We start from the raw sequence: 22,176 nt of genomic DNA, 5'->3' as shown, positions 1-22,176 counted from the left end.
ATTTATGTGGGTTTATTTTATATCCTGTAACTTTGCTAAAGTTGTTAATTGTTTCAAGCAGTTTTTTAGTTGATTCTTTAGGATTCTCTAAGTATACCATCATATCATCTGCAAAGAGTGAACGTTTTGTTTCCTTCTTGCCTATTCTAATTCCTTTTTCTTCTCTTATTGCTATAGCTAACATTTCTAATACAATATTAAATAAAAGAGATGATAATGGACATCCCTGTTTCACCCCTGATCTTATTGGGAATGCCTCTAACTTATTCCCATTACATATAATGTTTCCTGATGGTTTTAGGTAGATACTGATTATTATTTTAAGGAAAGCTCCACCTATTCCTATACTCTCTAGTGTTTTTAATAGGAATGAGTGTTGTATTTTGTCAAATGCTTTCTCTGCATCTATTGAGATAACCATATGATTTTGGTTAGTTTTGTTATTGATGTGGTTGATTATATTAATAGTTTTTCTAATGTTGAGCCAGCCTTGCATTCCTTGTATAAATCCCACCTGGTCATAGTGTATTATCCTGGTGATCACTTGCTGCAATCTCCTTGCTAATATTTTATTTAAGATTCTTGCATCGATATTCATTAGGGAAATTGGTCTGTAATTTTCTTTCTCTGTTTTGGGCTCTGCCTGGTTTAGGTATCAACACCATATTTGTGTCATAAAATGAATATGGCAGGACTCCTTCTTCACCTATTTTTCCAAATAGTTTGTATAGTATCGAATTAATTGTTCTTTAAATGTTTCATAGAATTCACTTGTAAACCCATCTGGCCCTGGAGATTTTTTCTTAGGGAGTTCATTGATGACTTGTTCAATTTCTTTTTCTGAAATGGGTCTATTTAAGGATTTTATTTCCTCTTCAGTTAACCTGGAAAATTTATATTTTTGTAAATATTCATCCATTTTATTTAGATTGTCAAATTTATTGGCATATAGTTGGGCAAAATAGCTCCTAATTATTGCTTTAATTTCTATTCATTGCTGGTTAAATCACCCCTTTCATTTTTGATACTGGTAATTTGGTTTTCTTCTTTCTTTTTTTTTAAATCAATTTAACCAAAGGCTTATCTATTTTATTGTTTTTTTTTCATAGAACCAGCTCTTAGTTTTATTGATTAGTTCTATAGTTTTCTTGCTTTCAATTTTATTAATTTCTCCTTTGATTTTTCAGGATTTCTAATTTAGTATTTAGTTGGGGATTTTTAATTTGTTCTTTTTCTAGCTTTTTTGGTTGCATGCCCAATTCATTGATCTCCTCTTTCTCTTTTTTATTCATGTAAGCATTTAGAAATATAAAATTTCTCCTAAGCACTGCTTTGGCTGCATCCCATAGATTTTGGTATGTTGTCTCATTATTGTCATTCTCTTGGATGAAGTTATTGATTGTTTCTGTGATTTGTTGTTTGACTCACTCATTCTTTAGGATGAGATTGTTTAGTTTCCAATTAATTTTTAGTCTACCTTTCCATGGCTCTTTATTACATGTAATTTTTATTGCATCATGATCTGAGAAGGATGTATTTACTATTTCTGCCTTTCTACATTTGACTATGAGGTTTTTGTGCTCTAATACATGGTCAGTTTTTGAGTATGTACCATGTACTGATGAGAAGAAGGTATATTCCTTTCTATCCCCATTCAGTTTTCTCCAGATGTCTATCATATCTAACTTTTCTAATATTCTATTCACCCCTTTAACTTCTTTCTTATTTATTTTGCAGTTAGATTTATCTGATTCTGAGAGGGGAAGATTCAGATCCCCCACTAGTATAGTTTTTCTGTCTATTTCCTCTCGTAACTCATTTAACTTCTCCCCTAAGCATTTGGGTGCTATACCACTGGGTGCATACATGCTTCCTTCTAAGTTTTCTTTTGTTCTCTGCTGTGCACTTTTTATTTTTGCTTTTATTTGTGCTTGTTTAGCACTGTGTTGGTCTCTTGTGCTAAAGTAGGGGTTTAATAAATGCTTGTTCAGGAGTGGCTAGGTGGCACAGTAGATAAAGCACCAGCCCTGGATTCAGGAGTGCCTGAGTTCAAATCTGGCCCCAGACACTTGACACTTACTAGCTGTGTGACCTTGGGCAAGTCACTTAACCTCCATTGCCCCACAAAAAAACCAAAACAAAACAAAACAAAAAAAAATAAATGCTTGTTCTTCTTATCTCTTTACAATTTAAAAGTGCTTTGTATACATTAGTGTCACTGCTTGTATAGACTTGAGCAAAATTATTTCACTTCTTCAGGACACAGTTTCCCTGTCTGTACAATGAAGGGATTAGACTAGATGGCTTCTGAAAGTCCCTATAAACATTGTGTCCATTTTACAGATGGGAAAAGAGACTCAGAAAGATTAAGGTCCTCCCTTTTCTCTGCCCTCTGCCCTCTGGGGCAGCTGGGTGGCCAAGTGAATAGAGCACTGGCCCCAAAATTGGGAGGACCTGAGTTGAAATTTGACCTCAGACACCTACTAGCTGTGTGACACTGGGCAAGTCACTTAACCCCCGTTGCCTTAAACATCTGAGGCCATCTCCAATTGTCCTGATATATCTTGCCACTGGACCTAGATGGCTCTGGAGGAGAGAGTGAAGCTGGTCACCTTGCATAGCCCTCCCTCACTTAAATCCAATTTACTACAAATCATGCCATCACCCCCATGTCATGGTCTTCTTTGAGAATGGAGGACAAACAACAACCTCCATCCACCAACTCTAATAAGTGGTGGAGGGAGCTCCCACTTGAGTTCTGATAATCTAATTCCAAGTCTGTTATTTATTCCATGATGCCACATTGTCCATGATGTTTGGGGTCCTGAGGATGTTATCTCCCTCACCCTTCTTGTCAGTGAAAAAGATGCTAAATGGTTTGCATTTATCCAATTTATTTATTCATCTATCTATCTATCTATCTATCTATCTATCTATCTATCTATCTATCTATCTATCTATCTATCTATCTATCTATTTGCAGGCCAATGAGGGTTAAGTGACTTATCCAGGGTCACACAGTTATATCCAATTTATTTTAATAAACTCAGGTACTTATGTGATCTAGTACTTAGGTCAGAGTTCAGGTCAGGGTCTTGGTTCAGTCCAAGGGGCTCCAGCAGTGGTGAGGATGCTTGACAAAGAATCAAGAATACCTTAGTTCTGGTTCTGGTTCTGGTTCTAGTTCTAGTTCTAATTCTAGCTCTAGTTCTAGCTCTGGCATTAATGATTCAGTTTGATTTAATTCAAAGTGCCTACCATGTGCCAGGCATCAGGGATGCAGAAGCAAAATAAAGCTGTCCCTGCCCTCAAGGAGTTCATAGGCTAATCTACCAAACCTTGGTCAAGTAATGGGATCACAGATCTGCAGTTGGAAACAACCTTAGAGGGGAAACTGAGTCCTGAAGAAGTTAAAGTTTTGCTCAAGTCCATATGGATAGTGACAGATGTAAGATTTGAACTGCCCTCCTCCCACTCTACCATGTGCCTCCCTGACAGGGTTGATATACACAAAGTACTTTTACATTGTAAAGGGATAGGAGGAATAAACATTTATTAAGTTTCTACTTTAGGACAGGGACCAGAACTGTGCTAAATAAGCATTTTTACAATATTCTCTCATTTGATCCCTTGGGATGTAGGTACTATTATTATCCCCATTTTCCAGTTGAGGAAACTGAGTCAGATAGAGGTTAAGTGACTTGCCCAGGGTCACACAAGTAATCCAACTCCCTCATTTTACAAATGAAGGAACTGAGGCCCATGGATGTAAAGTGACTCACCTAGGGTTGTACAGCTAGTAGATAGTAGAGCCAGGCTTCAAAGTCAGGTCCTCTGATGCCAGACCCAGTGATCTTTTTGTCCCACTGTCCTCATTCTCTTGAGGAATCACAGGGGACAACACATGTGAGTGTGCTTTGGGACTCAAACGCTGCTTGATGTTGTTCTGGCTTATTATTCAACTATCCGGCCAGAACCCTTTCTCAGCCCCAGATTTTTTTGGACTTTTAGAAATTATAAAAGCTTAGCAATGGGAAGGGCACTATGGGTGATCTGGTCAACCCCTCCCCCTCAACCTGAAACACTAGTTCCCTCCAAAAAAGGCAGAAACATAGCATTCAAAGGGTCTATACGTGTGACATCAGTCTGGTTGGCCTCTGATTTCCTTCCACCTCTAGATTTATGATCCTATGGAATTTCCTATAGACCATTGTGTGACCTTGTTTGTTTACCCATTGGGAAGAACAGTGACGATCCCACCCATCTGTAAAATGAGGGAACTGGACGAGGTGTTTGCTAAGGGCTCTAATCACCTATGAATGCTGGGTGTCGGGACTTTCAAGATTGGCAAGGTCATCAATCAGTCAATAAACATTTATTAAGTGCCTACTATGTGCCAGGAGCTATGCTAGAGCATTTTTGCTAGAGCAAAAGACAGGCCTTGCCCTCAAGCAGTTTATAATCTACCCGGAGGTCACTGGACTTGGTGACCTCTGAAGTTAGGCTCTGTCCAACTGACCTTGGAGCATAGCCCACTCAGTCTTTGACAAACATTCCATGCTTCTAATAGTCCCTCAGTATATATAATACTGCATCCCCTGTACTCCTTGGGGCATGGGCAGGGCAGAGAAAGGAAGGAAGGGATGTTAGGCAATAATTCCTAGTCTTTCCCAAGAAACTTTCTCACAAGAATGTTCAAGCACCTTTTTTACAATATCTGCACTAATTTCACAATGTTTATCCTTTCCACACCTCGACTTTCTCCATCATAGTTTTGTGGGTTATCATAAGAAATTAAATGGTAATCTGGGGGAAGTTTTGCAGAAGCTGCAGACGATACACAGAGACCAGCAGACGACGCAGAAAAAGTGTAGAAACTAAGAAATCCATAAAATATTTGTATAGTGTTGTATAATATCAACACGTTTTATCTTGTAATACCATAAACACCCCACAAAAGAAAAAGCAAAGATTCAAACTTCTCTGGTACCAAGAGAGGGCCAAAAACTTACACTGATTTTACTCATCGAGGGAATGCTACACCCCAACCCCCTCGATATGGAAGGAGTAACGGTAGTTATGGGTAAGTCTTCCCACAGTGAGACAAATGTCAGTGTGTTGCCTTTCCCTCCACCCCCAAAATCAAGACAGATTTATCATTAGAAAAATTCTTATTGAGAATCTGTAGCAAATTCAGTGATTTCTTGGGGCCCAAACATTCTAATGTTATATGCATGGTGCTGGGGTAATCCCAGAAGGGGCTTGTGGGGGAGGATAAATGACCCCCAAAAGCTTGGAATCTGTGCTTGGAGGTTACCCACACCTAGGAAGCAGTTGAGGCATGACAGACACATGCACAAATAAGTCAGACACCAGGCTGTATATGTGTTAGATGCCTGATGGTAGGGAGAGAGCTCTCTTCCAGCTCTGGAGATTTGGAACAGAAGAAAGAGCACTGGATCTGGAGTCCATGGACCTGGGTTTAAATCCTGGCACTACTGTTTACCACCTGTGTGACCTTTGACAAGTCACGGTTTCCTCCTCTGTGAAGTGAGGACACCAGGCTGGATGACCTTCCAACTCTAGAGCTTATGATACCATGATCTGGGAAGACTTCCCGGAGGAAGTGGGCTTTAAGCTGACCTTTGAAGGAGATTCTAACAGGCAGAGTTGAGAAGAAGAGGACAAGCTAGGAAACAATATTATGGGCCAAGGCTCTGAGGCTCAGGGAGGGCAAATTGCCTGTCTGGGTTCTAGAGTTAGTGGTTAGTATTATTGATTGTCTTTTGTCTTCAAAGAGAACTGGTGGCATCAGGAGGGTGATGTCTTGAATTGCAAGTGAATTGGATTTCAGCGACCCAGGGCGGGTGGAGGTGGTGCTGTGCAAAGTCATCAGCCTCAGTCTCTCCTCCAGAGCCATCTGGGTCGAGTGGCAAGACATAGCTCAGGCCCAAAGAGGTTAAATGACTTGCTTAAGGTCACAGAGGTAATAAGTAGCAGAGTCAGGATTTGAGCCCAGATCCCATGACGACTCAGGATCACATTGCCAAGTTGTGAAGGGGCAAAGTAAATAAGCTCGTCTCTAAATATACTGATTCTGTGAGGAAAAGGGTAGTAGAGATGATGAGTTCAGTTTCTGAATTCTGAGTCTGAGGTAACTGTGCATGGGGAGTCCTGCTTAGAAGGCAGCAGAGAGGTTGGAGTTACAGATGAAATCTGGAGTCATTGGCAGCAATTACAGAGAATGACTTTTAGGGTCCCTTAAGGTTTACAAAGTACTTTACAAATGCCTTTTTTGTTGTAATTTCTAAATTTTGTTAAACAAATTGTAAAATGTTTAGCAAAGTGCCCAGGATAAGGTGGTACAGTGGATTGCGTTGTATTTTTTTTCTTTTTTCTTTTTCTCTTTTTTTCAGGGCAATGAGGGTTAAGTGACTTGCCCAGGGTCACACAGCTAGTAAGTGTCAAGTGTCTGAGGCCGGATTTGAACTCAGGTCCTCCTGAATCCAGGGCCAGTGCTTTATCCACTGTGCCACCTAGCTGCCCCTGGGTGGTACAGTGGAAAGAGTCAGGAGGGGGGCAGCTAGGTGGCACAGTGGATAAAGCACTGGCCCTGGATTCAGGAGGACCTGAGTTCAAATCCGGCCTCAGACACTTGACACTTACTAGCTGTGTGACCCTGGGCAAGTCACTTAACCCTCATTGCCCCACCAAAAAAGAAAAAAAAAAGAGTCAGGAGGACCTGAGTTCAAATCTGACCTCAGACTAGCTGTGTGATCCTGGGCGAGTCACTAACCTTGTTTGCCTCAGTAAAATGAGCTGAAAAAGAAAATGGCAGACCACTTCAATATCTTTGTCAAGAAAACCCCAAATGGGCTCATGAAGAGTTGGACATGACTGACTATATATATATATATATGTATGTTAGCTATTATTATTTTTAAATTAATTTAAATTTTTCTCAATTACATGTAAAGATATTTTTTGAGTTCCAAATTTTTCTCCCACCTTCCCTTCCCTCCCTGCTCCCAAAGCCAATAAGCAGTTTGATATGGGTTATACATTACAATCATGTTAAACATATTTCCACATTAATCAAAACATAAGGAAAGAAAAAACGCAAGAAAAAAATAAAAAAGAACAATAAAAAAGCAACAACAAAAGTGAAAAATCGTATGTTTTGGTCTGCATTCAGACTCCATAGTACTTTTCCTGAATGTGGAGAGTATTTTCCACCATAAGTCTTTTGGCATTGTCTTGGATCATTGTATTGCTGAGAAGAGCTAAGTCTATCACAGTTGATCATCACACAATGTTGTTGATACTATGTACAGTGTTCTCTTGGTTCTGCTCATTTCAGTTAGCATCAGTTCATGCAAGTCTTTCCAGGTTTCTCTGAACTCTTCCTGCTCATTATTTCTTATAGCACCATAGTATTCCATTACATTCATATACCACAACTTGTTCAGCCATTCCCCAATTGATGGACATCCCCTCAGTTTCCAATTCTTTGCTACCACAAAAAAGCAGGTTAGCTATTATTATTATTAAACATTTCCCAATTATATTTTAATCTGTTTTGGGTTGGACTCGAGTTTTGTGGGTGCATTGGGCCATGAAGCACAGATACTATCTCATTTGATCCTCACAACAACCCTGAGAGGTAGGTGCTATTATCATCCTCATTTTACAGATGAGGAAACTGAGGCAAGGCAGAAGTTAAGTAAATTGCTTGGGGGTCACACAGCTGAGGCTGGATTTGAACTCAGGTTTCCTGACTCTCTGTCCAGCCCAGTGCTCTAGTCACAGTCTCTGAAGCTGGACATCCAACAGAACATAAGGTCTCAGAATCCAATCTAACAGAAAGGCTGAGGATGCAGATTTAGGACCTCGGTAAAGTGGAAAGATTTTATCCAAGAACTTGGGTTCACATGTCAAATCCCAATTCTGTCCCTTACTATTTATGTGACGTTGGAAAAGTCACATAACCTTAACTGCTTGATTTAGTCTGTTTCCTTACCTGTAAAAAAGGGGGTGGTTAGACTGGGTGGCTTCACTAAGGTCTCTCCCAGCCCCAGATCTATGTTCTCATGATCCCATAAGAGACTGGTCTAAGATTTGCATGATCTTGGAGAAAGCTGTTTCAGAGATAGGGCTGGAAAGGAGGGTGCCAGGGCTAGTCAGCACTCCCTCAGAAAAGATTGGGGGGGGTCTTCATTAAATCTGATCTCACTATGAGGCAATATAGAGCTGTGGCAGGTAAGAAAGTTAATCTGAACTTTGACTTCCTTAAGAGACACGGAACATCTAGAAATAAGGAGGTGATGGTGAATCATAACATGTTTTAAACACTTCCTTTGTGTCAGGCACTGAGCTAAGCACTGGGGATAAAAAGAAAGGCAAAAGACAATCTGTCTTCCAGGAGCTCACAGTCTAGCGGGGCGAAGATAGCACAGAAGAAGGTGAAAAGCCAGGAGGGGAGTGAGGAAGTAGAAACCACCAGACTGAGGGGGTGATAAAGTCCAGGGGAGTGTAGCTCAGTGGACAATGATGAGATAGCTGCTGGGAGCACCCTCCTTAAATGGAGGGTCTGGATGGGAGAAACTCTCCACTGTCCATCCTCCATCCTCTTGGATCAGAGGGAGAAGGGATCCCTGGGACAGTGGGTACTTAAGTAGGTATGCTGGGATCTTGCAAGGAGATGGTCCATGATGAAGTCCAACAGAGCAGCCAGGTGGAAAGTGATGACATGAGTCCCTGTGTCTCTGCCCTGAACAGATCACATCAGGAATACTGTGTCCAGTCTCAGGGTGTCACATATGGGGAAGGAATATTGATCAACTGGAGAGCAGGCAGAGGAAGGCAACGTGGGTAGTGAAGGGTCCAGAGATGATGACGAGGATGGTGGTGGTGATGGTAGTGGTGGTGGTGGTGATGATGACAGCTAGCATTTATATAGAGCTTTAAGGTTTACAAAGTACTTTACAAATATTATCTCATTTTATCCTCACAACAACGTTAGGAGTTAGGTAGTATTTTATCCCCATTTTCAAGATGAGGAAATGGAGGCAGACAGAAGTTAAGGAATTTGCCGAGGGCTACACAGCTCTGATGTTGGATTCGATCCTGACTTCAGGTCCAGCACTTTGTCCACCTACTCCGAGGATTACTGGAAGGAACTGGGTATGTTTACCTTGGAGAAAACCAGCACAAAGGCTGTGTTCAAGTGTTTGAAAGACAGAATTAGCCTGGAAGAAGAATTAGCTTTGCTTGGTTTGGCCCTAGGGGGAAGAAGCAATGGGGAGAAGCTACAAAGAGACAAATTTATGCTTGATAAAGGAAACAAAAACTTCCCAGTAATTAAAGCTGTCCAAAAGTAGAATGGGTTGCCTTGGGAGGCAGTGGGTTGCTATTCATTGGAGGTCTTCATGCAGAGCCTGGTGACCACCTGTTGGGTATATAGGAAGGAGAGTTGTTTTTCAGGTGTGGGTTTGACATGGCAACTTAAATCCCTTCAACTCTGAAAACGGAGGTGGGGGGGAGGTGGGGAACTGGGCAAAAGAGACTTCAGGATGCTAAGACTGGAGTGGGTGGTGAGAAAACAGAAGCAGTGGGTGTAGACCACTCTGGAGAACTATTTAGCGATGAAAGGGAAAGAAAGAGTACTGTGATTGGGAAGGGACAGCAAGGTCAAAGGAAAATATTTTTTAAGACTGGGAAGACCTGCATATGTTTGAAAGCAAATGGACAGGATCCAGTGGAGAAAGAGGAATTGAAGAACCAGAGAGAGAAGGGGGTCCTTGTGGAACCAGAGAGATGCTGGAGAGAGGGAGACAATGTTGTGGATTCAGATTTCTCAAGAAATGGTTCAGGGGGGGCAGCTATGTGTCATAGTGGATAGAGCACCGGCCCTGGATTCAGGAGGACCTAAGTTCAAATCCGGGCTCAGATACTTAACACTTACTAGCTGTGTGACCCTGGGCAAGTCACTTAACCCCAGTTGCCCCACCAAAACCAAAAACCAAAAAACAAACAAAAAAAAGAAATGGTACAGGGCTGGGTCAATGAGGCTCCAATACTACTCACAAACATTTTTTACTTTAATGACTTTTTATTGATACCTTTTATTTTTATATCTTCTTTTCTGAAGACCCTGATCCAATGAATCATCCCTGAAATAAAGGCTCTAAAGTCAGAGAACCTGAATTCTTCCATTTCCTAGTCCTGTGACCTTGGGCTAGTCATTTAAAATCTGTGGGCCTCAGTTTTTTTAATATCTGTGGGCTTCAGTTTCCTTATCTACAAGGTATCAGGCTAATGGCCTCTGAGATACCTTTCAGCGTTAAAGCTATGATTTCGTGATCTTTGTATCAAAGAATTACAAAATCAATCAGTCAATAAGCATTTATTAGACTCCTAATATGTGTCAGGAATGGTGTTATATCCTGGGAATACAAAGAAAGGCAAAGGACAATTCATGCCTCAAGGTGCTTACAATCTATGGAGGAGACAGCATGCAAATGGCTATGTACAAACATGATAGATCTATATTATCTATATATCTATCTGTCTGTCTACCTATCTATACGTTTCATAAATTGGAAATAATCTCAGAGGTAGGTAATATTACTATCCTTATTTTACAGTTGAATAAACTGAGGCACACAGAGGCTAAGTGACTTGCCCAGGGTCGCGAAGCTGCTAAGTGTCTAAGGTTGGATTTGAATTCAGGTCTTCCTGACTTCAGCTCTGTCCACTGTATCATATAGCTACCTGGCTGATCTAAACCCAGGTACTCGGATTCCCAAACCACTACTCTTTCCGCTATACCCCATAGCTTCTCTGACATTCTATAATTCCATTCAATTTCACAAGCATTTATTAAGTGCCTGCTATGTGCCAGGCACTGTGCTAGGTGATGAGGATACAGAGACAAATGGAAACAGTGCCTGCCCTCCAGGAGATTCCATTCCATGGTGGGGGTCAGAGTGAGGTCAACATTTACACAGACAAGTGAATATACAGTGTGTATAAGGTAAACATGAGATAATCTGAGGGCAGGGGAGGGGGCAAATTAACAAGGAGGCAGGGGCTGTAATCAGCAAAGGCCAGCAGGAGGGGCTCTCTGAGCACTTGCTCAATCTGTCTCAAATGCCTACTTCCCCACAGTCTCCCCTGTGTCATCCCATGAATGACTGAGTGGTAAATGAACAAGAACTGTTTCCTTCTTACGTTTGGCTTGACATTTTGGTCATTGGTACAGATTTCTAGGGAATTCCCTGTTGAGACCATCTATGGGAAGTCCCACTAAATGGGAAAGACTTTGCTGTCATTCTTAGTTTTGGCCTAGCACCGGACTAAATGGCTGTCACTTTTGAGGACCAGCCTAGCTAAGTTGAAACAGTCTCGTCACCAAGAGGGCTGATCAATGCAGGGATTAAAATTTTTTTTTTTTGTCTGAAGAAACTTCTAGAAATTATTTACTAAGTCAGGGAAGGGCTGCAATCTGTACTAGCGGAGGTATTATTCAGACTGAGGAGGACATCATGAATAGTTTGAAATAACAAAGCAATAAGATACAAAATACCTTCTGGAAGCTCTAAGCTGGCATCAGTTACTTATAAATACCTTTGTTTTTTGGGAAAGGGAATTACCAAGGTGGAGTTGGGAGGCTAGAGTTTCCTAAGTCTTCAAGAACTGTAAATTTCAGAGTTGGAAGGGGCCTCAGAGGCCTCCTGCTACCATTGTTACCAACAAGAATCCTCTGTAGTAGAAAGAACACTGGCTTTGGAGTCAGAGGATCTGGATTCAAATTCTGACTTTGCCCCTTACACCTTTAGTATAAGTATCTGAGACCAAATTTGAACTTAGATCTTCCTCATCAATCTATCCACTTAGACTGCTAGCTATCCCTAAGAATGCTAAAGAGGTTAAATGACTTGCTCAACACAAAGTGGCAAGAGAAGTGGGATATAATAATAATAAGAGTACATAAGAATACAAATAATGAGAATAAAATAGCTGTTATTATTATAGTTATCATTTATATGGTACTTATAATGTATCAGGCATACAACTATTATCTCATTTGATCTTCACAACAACCCTGAAAGATAGGTGCTATTACTATCTCCATTTTATAGATAAGTAAACTGAGGCACATAAAGGTTAAGTGACTTGCCCAGAGTCACACAGCCAGTAAGTGTGGCCTTGGGCACTGACCATGCCCCTAGAAGTATGATGCATTCTGTACCTATAGCCCACCACCCTGAAACCAAGAGGCAAAATCTTTACCCTAAGTCTTCTGAAATCATGATTATTCACTACATTCATCATTCATTGAACTTCTTTGGATCTCAGTTTCCTCATCTGTAAAATGGAGGGGTTGAATTAAATGACCTCTGGGGTCCCTTTCAATCTATAAATCTATGATCCTAAAATTATTGACAAGTTGCCATCCAACTTCTTCTCAAAGACCTCCAGTGATGGGGAACTCACTACCTCTTGAAACAGCTCATTCCATTTTTGAATTTGTTAGGAGGTTTTTCCTCCTGTTCAGTTAAAATCCGCTTCATCAGCAAAACTTCTACCCTTTGTTCCTAGCTCTGTCCTCTTAGCATCTCTTCCACATGACAGCCCTTCATATGCTTTAAGACATCTATCATATCCCATTCCCTAGAGCCCCCCAAATTAGCACGGCATGGTGGAGAAGCGGCTGGATTTCAAGACGGATGAATCCTCATTGTACCACTCATCACCTGTGTGACCTCACATAAGTTACCTAACCTCTCTGGTTAGGTCACTCATCTGTGAGATGGGTTGGGGGGAGGGGGTAGACTAGATGACCTCATAGGCCCCTTCCGGCTCTTCTTTCCCAGACTCAAGCCCCTCAGTTCCTTCCCCACATCCTCCTGTGGCTTTGCTTCAAATCCCCCTCACCACCCTTCCAGATGTGCTTGGGCATGTCCACAAATACCCTTCCTAACAGTAATGCCCAGGACAGAACAGGGCATTCCAAGCCTGCTCTGACCCAATTTCCTTACTGCCCCGGGCTCAAGAATGATTAAGAATGAGCAAGGCTTCCTCTCCCTTTCTGACCTCTCCTGGCCCCATACTCTTGCTCTTAGGAGAACTCATGCAGGTCACCAGAATGAGAAGCAGAAGGTCCTTACCTGCTCCACCTCCCCACCCTCAGCCCCCTGCCCCAGAGAATTTCCCATCCATCTGGTAATGCGCCGATTGCTTAGGAAGGAGGAGATCGTCATTACTGGACTGGACTCATGGGATGGAGAATGTTATAGACAGATACACCTGGTATGCACTGAGACCATGGTAGGGCCTCTCTGATGAATGTCCCATTGTCCCTGTTGCCTTAAAGAGTCACACACACACACACACACACACACACACACACACACACACACACGGCAGTTAGATGGCATAGTGGATAAAGCACTGGTCCTGGATTCAAAAGGACTTGAGTTCAAATCTGGCCTCAGACACTTGGCACTTAACTAGTTTTGTGACCTTGGGTAAGTCACTTAACCCCAATTGCCTCACCAAAAAAAAAAAAAAAAAGAGTCACACACACAGACATGCAATGTGAGTCTGTAACAAGGACCCACAAGGAGGTTATTTTTCTTTTGTAAACCAATGTTTTATTCATTCTCTTTTCCTTCTTCATATTGTTGTCACTTCCCAATGACTTCCTCACCTCCCACCACTCTCAGGATGAATAAGAACAGCCAGGCAAAACAAATCAGCACAGTGGGCATGCCCTAAATGTATGGACCATTCTGTACCTGTAGCCCACCACCTCAATGCTAAGAGGCAAGGGGCCTGCTTCACCGTGTCTTCTCAAGTCATGACTGCATCAATCTTGAAATCCTCCAGTGTTTTCCCCCTAGCTCACTTGGACCATCTTGCCACTTGTTGCGGTTCTCCTTCCTTCACTCTGCATCTGTTCATATAAGACTTCCAGGGTGTTATTCTGAAGGAGTGTCTCAGATGGGCTAACCAGGGTGAAGAAGGCACCTTGGGAGCTCAAACAGAAGAAAGGTAGCCAACTACAGAGTAGTGAAGAAGGTAGAGAAGGGGGGAGAAGAGATTAAAGGTCCCTGGCTGTGAGACTACTTTGCTGTAAAGAATTACATTTTATGAGTAGAAGAGACTCGCTGACTGAGTCCCTAGAATTCCCTTGCCCTCAGCTCCCATCTAGCAGCTAGGTGGTGCAGCGTATAGAGCACTGGGCTTAGAATCAGGAACTCAACTTCCTGAGTTAAAATTCAACCTCAGACACTTACTAGTTGTGTGACCCTGGGTGAGTCACTTAACCCTGTTTGCCTCAGTTTCCTTATTTGTAAAATAATCCAGAGAAGGAAATGGCAAAACCACTCCAGTCTCTTTGCCAAGAAATCCCCAAAATGAGGTCACAAAAAAGTCAGACAGGACTGAAACAGTTGAACAAAAGCAACCGTTCTCATCTCTTCAAAGTTATAATAATTTTGGAGGGGGGCAGGGCAATGAGGGTTAAATGACTTGTCCAGGGTCACACAGCTAGTAAGTGTCAAGTGTCTGAGGCTGGATTTGAACTCAGGTCCTCCCGAATCCAGGGTTGGTGCTTTATCCACTGCACCACCTAGTTGCCCCCAAAGTTATAATAATTTTGTAAGGTTTTCAGGTTTGTTAAGCATTTTATAAACATTATCTTGTAACCTCCCTGGACCTTGGTTTCCCCATCTATAGAATGAGGAGGTTGGACCAGATGGCTTATCTATAACCTTATGATCATTTATTTGTTCCTCAGGGCAACCTAGTGTTATTATTATTCCCATTTTACAGATAAGGAAACTGAGTCTCAGAGGTCATGAAGCTACTAAGTGTCTGAGAGAGAAGTGGAATCCAGGTCTTCCTCACCCCAAGTCCGGTGAACTGTTCCCTTTGCTCCATGGTCTCTCGAGTTATGCTTGCTGTCCTAACACGTATTCATGCATACACTGGAAAGGTGGCCCTGGGCATCGTTGTCACGGCACCACCTACTTGGGTCTGGGGAAAACTCTGAAGTTGGCAGCTTATCTTTGCCCACCCCCACCTTCCCATCTTCCCCTCCTGGATTTGTCATCTCTCGTCATGACCCTCCAAAATTGAGGGTGCCGCCGTCGACAACTCCGCCTGCTTCTGACCCAGTCTGGCCCCTGGCAAACGTTTCGTTCCCTGGAAGCTGGGGATAAAGCCAATCCTGGCCAGAGCCAAAAAGAAAAGAGCTAGAGATAGTCCAGCCCAGTCAGGACACGTCAGCCTCTCAGGACTCCCCATGTACCAGGCCTGGGTTTAGGACATAAACCAGCCGGTCTCCTCCCCCCATGGCCTGTGTTTATATTTTGTGATTCCTGGTGCCAAAGACACTTTGTGAGATGGAGACTGATGGAGGAGAGATTACTTTTAGGCCTCCCTGGTCTGAGCTGGAGAGGACACAGCTGATTAGGGGAAGTGGAAGATAGCCAAGTGAGTAGGGAAGATTGATGCTATAGAATAGTGGAAAGAAAGGAAACATGTCTTTATTAAACCCCCACTGTGTACCAAGGGCAGCTAGGTGGCACAGTGCATAGAGTGCAGAGTCTGAGGTCAGAAAGACTCATCTTCCAGAGTTCAAATCTGACCTCAGACCATGACAAGTTCTGTGATCCTGGGCAAGTCACTTTACCTTGTTTGCCTCAGTTTCAGAATCTGCAAAATGACCTGGAGAAGGAGATATCAAACCACTCCAGTATCTTTGCCAAGAAAACTCCAAATGCAGTCATGCAGAGTTGGACGTGACTGAAAAATGATTGAACAACAACAATGAAAACTACATGCCAGGGGGCAGCTAGTTGGCATAGTGGATAAAGTGCCAGCCCTGGATTCAGAAGGACCTGAGTTCAAATCTGGCCTCAGACACTTGACACTTACTTACTAGCTGTGTGACCTTGGGCAAGTCACTTAACCCTCATTGCCCTGCAAAACACACACACACACACACACCAAAAACAAAAAACCCTACATGCCAGGCATCATGCTCTATGCTAAGCACTTTACAAATATTAGTTCTCATTTGATCCTCACAACAACTCTGGAAGGTAGGTACTGCTATTATTTCAATTTTACAGCCAAGGAAGCTGGGGCACATGTAGGTGAAATGACTTGCACAAGGTCACACAGCTAGTCAGTATCTGAGGTTGAATCTGAATTCAGGTCTTCCTGACTCTAGGCACAGTGTTCTATCTATTGAGCTACCTAACTTTGAACACTGGACTGGGAGTGAGGATGCCTGGGTTTTATCCCCAACTCTGTTACTAACTCACTGAATGACTTTGGACTAGTCATTTCCCTTCTGGGGCCCTCAGGTCAAAGGAGGTATTTGGACTGTGTGATAGCTCTGACCTATGAATTGAAGGTTAGAGAGTCCAAGGGTTTCTGGCAGGTTGGTGTAAGTGTAACCTGCTTTTAGCAAATCTTACCAACTGACACTATCTGTGTGACCCTGGGCAACTCACTTACCCTCCCTTAGTTTTTTTGTTTTGTTTTGGGTTTTTCGTGCAGGGCAATGAGGGTTAAGTGACTTGCCCAGGATCACACAGCTAGTAAGTATCAAGTGTCTGAAGCAGGATTTGAACTCAGGTCCTCCTGAATCCAGGGTCGGTGCTTTATCCACTGTGCCACCTAGCTGCCCCCTTTGTTTTTGTTTTTATATCTGGGAGGTAGTATTACATGATATATCTAATACAAGTTTTGGATTTGGAATCAGGAAGACCTGGGTTCAAATTCCTCCTTTGATATTTAGTAGCCATGTGGCCTTAGGCAAGTCTCTTAATCTTTCCAAGTCTCATTTTCCTCATTTCTAAATGGGAGGAGGGAGGAGTTGGATTAGGGGGCTTCTGAAGTCCCTTGTAGATCCAGATTTATGATGTATGAAAATAACCTAGGTGCCCCACAGAGAAACTGGGGGGAAGTGCAATTTACAGAATTATTTAAATGCCCTTCCCATCTCCACTGTGAACATTTAAAATAGGAGTCAATTTTAAAAATTTTGATTTACATACAACTTCCCACAAACATTATTATTAACCCAGATGTGTGATTTCACTGGCATAAGGGACTCCTGGTGAGGAAACTCCCTCCGCCAATTCAGAGAAAGCACCTGCTTTGCAACTCAAGAGAGCTACCTGGGTATAGGGACTGGGGACAGGTTGACTTACTAGCTCAGGACAAAGAGCGGGTGTTAGAAGTGGGATCTGAACCCCGCTCTTCCTGTCACCAGCTAACCCTACAATAATTACCTGAAGAGGATGTTCTCTAATAGGAGTTATTGCTCTGCATACACCCCACCTCCTTTCTCTCCCCTAGCCCTACCCCAGTTGGCAAGAGGGCAAAGCTGTCTCAAGAGAAGAATCAGGTCCCCATATGAGCACTGAGCAATTCCCTCATCTGGCCAAACAGGCAGAGTCGGGAGGGAAGCCGAGACCATGGACAGCTTCTCCTCCCAAAGATGAGACAGTCTGGCCACCCTGGGCTGAGCCACTTTCAGAGAGGGCGGCTCTCTTGAGCCTACTAGCCACTAACATGTGCTTGAGGGCCCAGGGTCTCGAGCTGGGTTTCCTGGTGGATGCAGAATCCTAGAGCTGATGCTGTCCTTGTGGGAGGAGAGCTGAGTTTAGTGGTGGTGGTGCAGAGGCAGTGGGTCATTGGGTCAGACACACAATGACGCTGTCCTGGGACTGCAGCCTGTCCCTGGGGTCTCCTGAAAGAAGGGGACCCAGCCTGGGCCTGCCCAGCCACAAGCCTTGTGTGCTCCAGTCTTCCTTCCCTTCCCTTGATCTCTGCCCCTCTGTGTCACTCCCCTGGCTTCACCCTTAGCCTTCCCCCTTCCCGGGTCCTTCCCTGAGTGGCATAGTGAAGAGGGCACTGGGTTCAAATCCTCCCTCTGACATTTATCCTTTGTGTGATGAATGGCCACATCACTGAACCTCCAGTTTCTTGTCTGTAACATGAGGGGATGGCTTCTAAGGTCCCTTTTAGCTCTAAATCTCTGATCCTAACCTCCCATACGCAGACACATCTTCCCTTTCTCTTCTCTTTGCAAAGAGAACCCCCCCCTCCCCTTCCCGGGCCTCTTCCTCCCGCCTCTACCCTGATTTCTCCCTTTTCCTTTTTCCCTCCCTCTTCTGACCTCTGTTTCCCTCCCCTGTCTTTCCCCCTCCTCTCGTCCCCCTCCCCTGACCCGTCTTTTCCGCACCCCCAACTTCTCTCTTACCCCCATTCCTCTCTCTTCCCTCCCCCCACCAGCTTCTCCTCCTGGGACCTCTCCCCCCTCCCTGGCCTCTTCCTTCCATGCCCTCCTCCCCCCACCCATCTTTCTCTGGCTGCCATCCAAACGGGCCTCTCCTTTCCCTCCCTCATTAATCCTGATGGCCCCTGGCGCCAGACGAGAAACACGAAGGGTTAAAATGGAAACCCAAACTGTCCCAAGGGAGGGGGTGGGCTGGGTCTGCCTCTCACTCTGCCTGGCTCTCCCCGGCTCTGCCTGTCGTCATGGAAACGCCAGCTAAAAATAAAATGGGCTCCAAATGCAGAGCCCCATGCACGGAGTCAAAACAGACTAATTAAAGCAGCCCAGGCTAAAACGTAAAGATAATTACAAACTCACTCCTGGAGCCGGCCTGGCAAGTTTTTGTTTTCTGCGTGTGTGTGTGTGTGTGTGTGTGTGTGTGTGTGTGTGTGTGTGTGTGTGTGTGTGTGACTGAAAAGTAGGCATCACTGACCATGAGGTCCCCATCCCTGGAATCCCTGGGAACCCCATCTCTAGGAAACCAGAGATCCCCTGCCTCTCGGATCTCTAAGATACCAGTCCTCTAAGTTCGGATCCCCAGTTCATCCCACCCCAATCCCACGGTCTTGGAGTCACCCTAGGACAAGTTCAAATCCCAGTTTGACGGTTTCAAGCTATGTGACTTTGGGCGAGTCTTTTGACCTCTTCTGCTCCTCCTTTTCTTTCTAGGTTAAAAAATAATAATTATGGTAATACTTGCTTTCTGCTATTCCTGTACCCAAGAAACCAGGGATCCCCATTCCTGAGATTCTCCCTCTTCCTCTACATTTCTCAGGGATCTAGTATCCCTACTCACTGAGAGATCAGAAGATCCCTGCCCTTGGGAACTGCATCCTACCTACTGATCTCTGAGAATGCTGTTTCCCCTGGAATCCGCCCCCCCCCCCCACAACGGATGAGTTGTGAATACTGATTGTGCGTTCCAGAAATGGATTCCAGCTTCCTTCTTTAAAGGTCTTGTCACTGAGTGTCCCTTGGGCAATTACAAAAAAAGCCTCAACACGGGGCGTTTGGGTTTTGTTTTTATTTATTTTATTTATTTTTTTTTGAGGCAGATACATTCATTTCCCTGCCAAGGCTGCTACTGATCTTGCTGATGGTCCCACCCTTCCCTCTAGGGACCAAGGATGGGAGCTGCATGACAGAGACCACAGCTCCTCTCTGTACCAAAGATTCATCCTTTAATTTTTGACAAAGCACTTTCCTCTCCGTAAGACTTGGGAGGCATGTAGATTCATTAAGTCCATTTTGACACGAGGAGACTGAGGGTCAGAGAGGTCAGTCAACAGGCATTTATTAAACCAGGTACCATGCTAAGTGCAGGGGATATAAAGAGAGACACACACATAAAAACAGTCTCTGGCCTCACAGAATTTACACAGCAGTGAAAGACACATCATGTACATATACTACACAGAGTGGAAGGAAAATATACCAGGAGGCTCAGGTGCCTGGGGAACCAAGAGGACCTCTCATAGAAGGGAACATTCCAGCTGAGTCTTGAAAGAAATCACAGACATCAAGAGGTGGAGATGAGGAATGAGGGCAGTCCAGGGATGGGGTGCAAGCAGTGCAAAGAGGGGAGGCAAGACAGTGTTTTAGGCAAATGCAGAGTCAGGTCAATGGAGTGTCTTGTTGGAAGAACCACAAGGACGTTAGTAGCCTTGAATCATAGAGTACCTAGAGGAGAGTATTATATGAGAAGACTGGAAAGGTAGAATGGGGGCAGGTTGTAAAGAGCCTTAAATGGCCAACAGAGAACTTTCTATCTGATCCTGGAGGTAATAGGGAGCTATGGAGTTTATTGAGGAGGGAAGGGGCAAAGTCCTATGCTTTGGGAGAATTACTTTGTGGAAGGATGTGTGCAAGACGGATTAGAGTGGGGACTAGAGACAAGAAGACTAGTTAGACGACTATTGCTTTCTTTTCTGGGGGGAGGGGCAGGGCAATTGGGGTTAAGTGACTTGCTCAGGGTCACACAGCTAGTAAGTGTCAAGTGTCTGAGGCTGGATTTGAACTCAGGTCCTCCTGAATCCAGGACCGGTGCTCTATCCACTGCGCCACCTAGCTGCCCCACGACTATTGCTTTCTAACAGATGAGAGGTGATAGGTGTGTGAGTGGGGAAAAGAGGACACATATGAAAGACACTATGAATGTGGAAATGACAAGGATTGGCAACCGATTGTTTATGTGTGATGAGTGAGAGTGAGAAGTTGGAAATTGCATTGAATTGGGAGACTGAGGTCCCCTCAACAGTAATAGGGAAATATGGAAGGAAGAAAAAGGCAATAGGTTCTCTTTTGGACATGTTGAGTTTGAGACATCTAAGGATGTCAAGTCCTAAATGTCTCATAGTTGCAGATCTGGGAATGAAAGTCAGAAGAGAGACTGGATATTGATATCTGGGAGTCAACTGCATATACACACATACATATATAAAGATGTGTGTATGTATGTATGTGTGTGTGTATATATACATATATGTACTATGTGGATATACGTATATGTTATAGGTATATCATATATACACATAGGTAGATATAGATAGATATAGACATGATAACTGAACTTATAGGGGTTTGAGATCATCAAGGGAAAGTATAGAGAGGGGGCAGCTAGGTGGCGCGGTGGATAAAGCACCAGCCCTAGATTCAGGAGGACCTGAGTTCAAATCCAGCCTCAGACACTTGACACTTGCTAGCTGTATGACCCTGGGCAAGTCACTTAACCCTCATTGCCCCATAGAAAGAAAGTATAGAGAGAAAACAGGAAAGGATCTAGGACTGAGCTTTGAGGGACACTCACAGGTAAGGTTGTGGCAAGAATAAAAACCCAGCAAAAGAGACTGAGAAGGAGGAGAACCAAGAGAAGAGTGCCATGAAAGCCCAGCATGGAGAAAATATCTAGTAGGAGAAAATGATCAATTATATAAAATTCTATGGGGGCAGTTAGGTGGTACAGTGGATAGAGCACCGGATCTGGAGTCAGGAAGACCTGAGTTCAAATCCAGTCTCAGACACTTACTAGCTGGGTGACCCTGGGCATGTCACTTCACCCTGTTTGCCTCAGTTTCCTCATCTGTAATATGAGCCAGAGAAGGAAATGGCAAACCACTCCAGTATCTTTGCCAAGAAAACCCCAAATGGGGCCATGAAGAGTCAGACACAATTGAACAACAAAAACTAGCTCTAGACCCCTGATCTTATAATTAATTACTGATCATAAGCGCTCATGATTATTTAGTGTTTTACAAACATTATCTTGTTGAATAATCTCAAGTCTTTGGGTGCCAAGGCCAGATCTCCTTCCACTACATCACACATCTTTTCACAGTAATAAGTGATCAACACGTTTACCAAGGCGCAAAACCAAGTGTGAAGTGAGAGGGAGAAAGCTGCTATGTATAACACCCGTGTGAAACAACCAAACAACAACAACATTAAACACCGCAAAATGGTCTCGAAGCAGGAGGATAGAGGTTGACTCATTCAGCTATTAGGTGTCAGAACTTAGATCTGAATCCAAGCCTTCTGACCCCATGATCAGTGCTTCCCCCCCCCCCCTGTATGTCTCCTTGCAAGGAAGCAGAGAGGAAAATGGTTCCAAGCCCAGGTCTTGAGAACATGCAGTAACTGGGGATTTTTGCCTTGCAGGACCATCAAGGTGGAGGTGTACGACTGGGATCGGGACGGCAGGTAAGTGGAATTACTGAACTTAGAAAGAAGAGCAGAATGGAAATCTGGAAAGGAGGAGCTGTCTACCTGGGTGGGAGGACGAGAGGGGCCAAGCTTCCTGGGTCAGGTGTTGTCTG

General features: G+C 43.7%; 1 protein-coding gene across 1 annotated transcript in view; it reads left to right on the top strand.

Annotated features, from left to right (window-relative positions):
- Positions 1-22,176, top strand: part of CPNE5 (copine 5) — a 212,276-nt gene that overhangs the window by 125,745 nt on the left and 64,355 nt on the right. The window contains exon 11 of the mRNA XM_043963252.1: positions 22,019-22,060. Within this exon, the coding sequence (XP_043819187.1) occupies positions 22,019-22,060 (42 nt within the window). The remainder of the gene's footprint in view (positions 1-22,018; positions 22,061-22,176) is intronic.

The sequence above is a fragment of the Dromiciops gliroides genome, chromosome 4, assembly GCF_019393635.1.
Source record: "Dromiciops gliroides isolate mDroGli1 chromosome 4, mDroGli1.pri, whole genome shotgun sequence".
Taxonomy (NCBI): Eukaryota; Metazoa; Chordata; class Mammalia; order Microbiotheria; family Microbiotheriidae; genus Dromiciops; species Dromiciops gliroides.
Note: the sequence above shows the minus strand (reverse complement) of the source record. Positions and strands in the feature narration are given on the sequence as shown.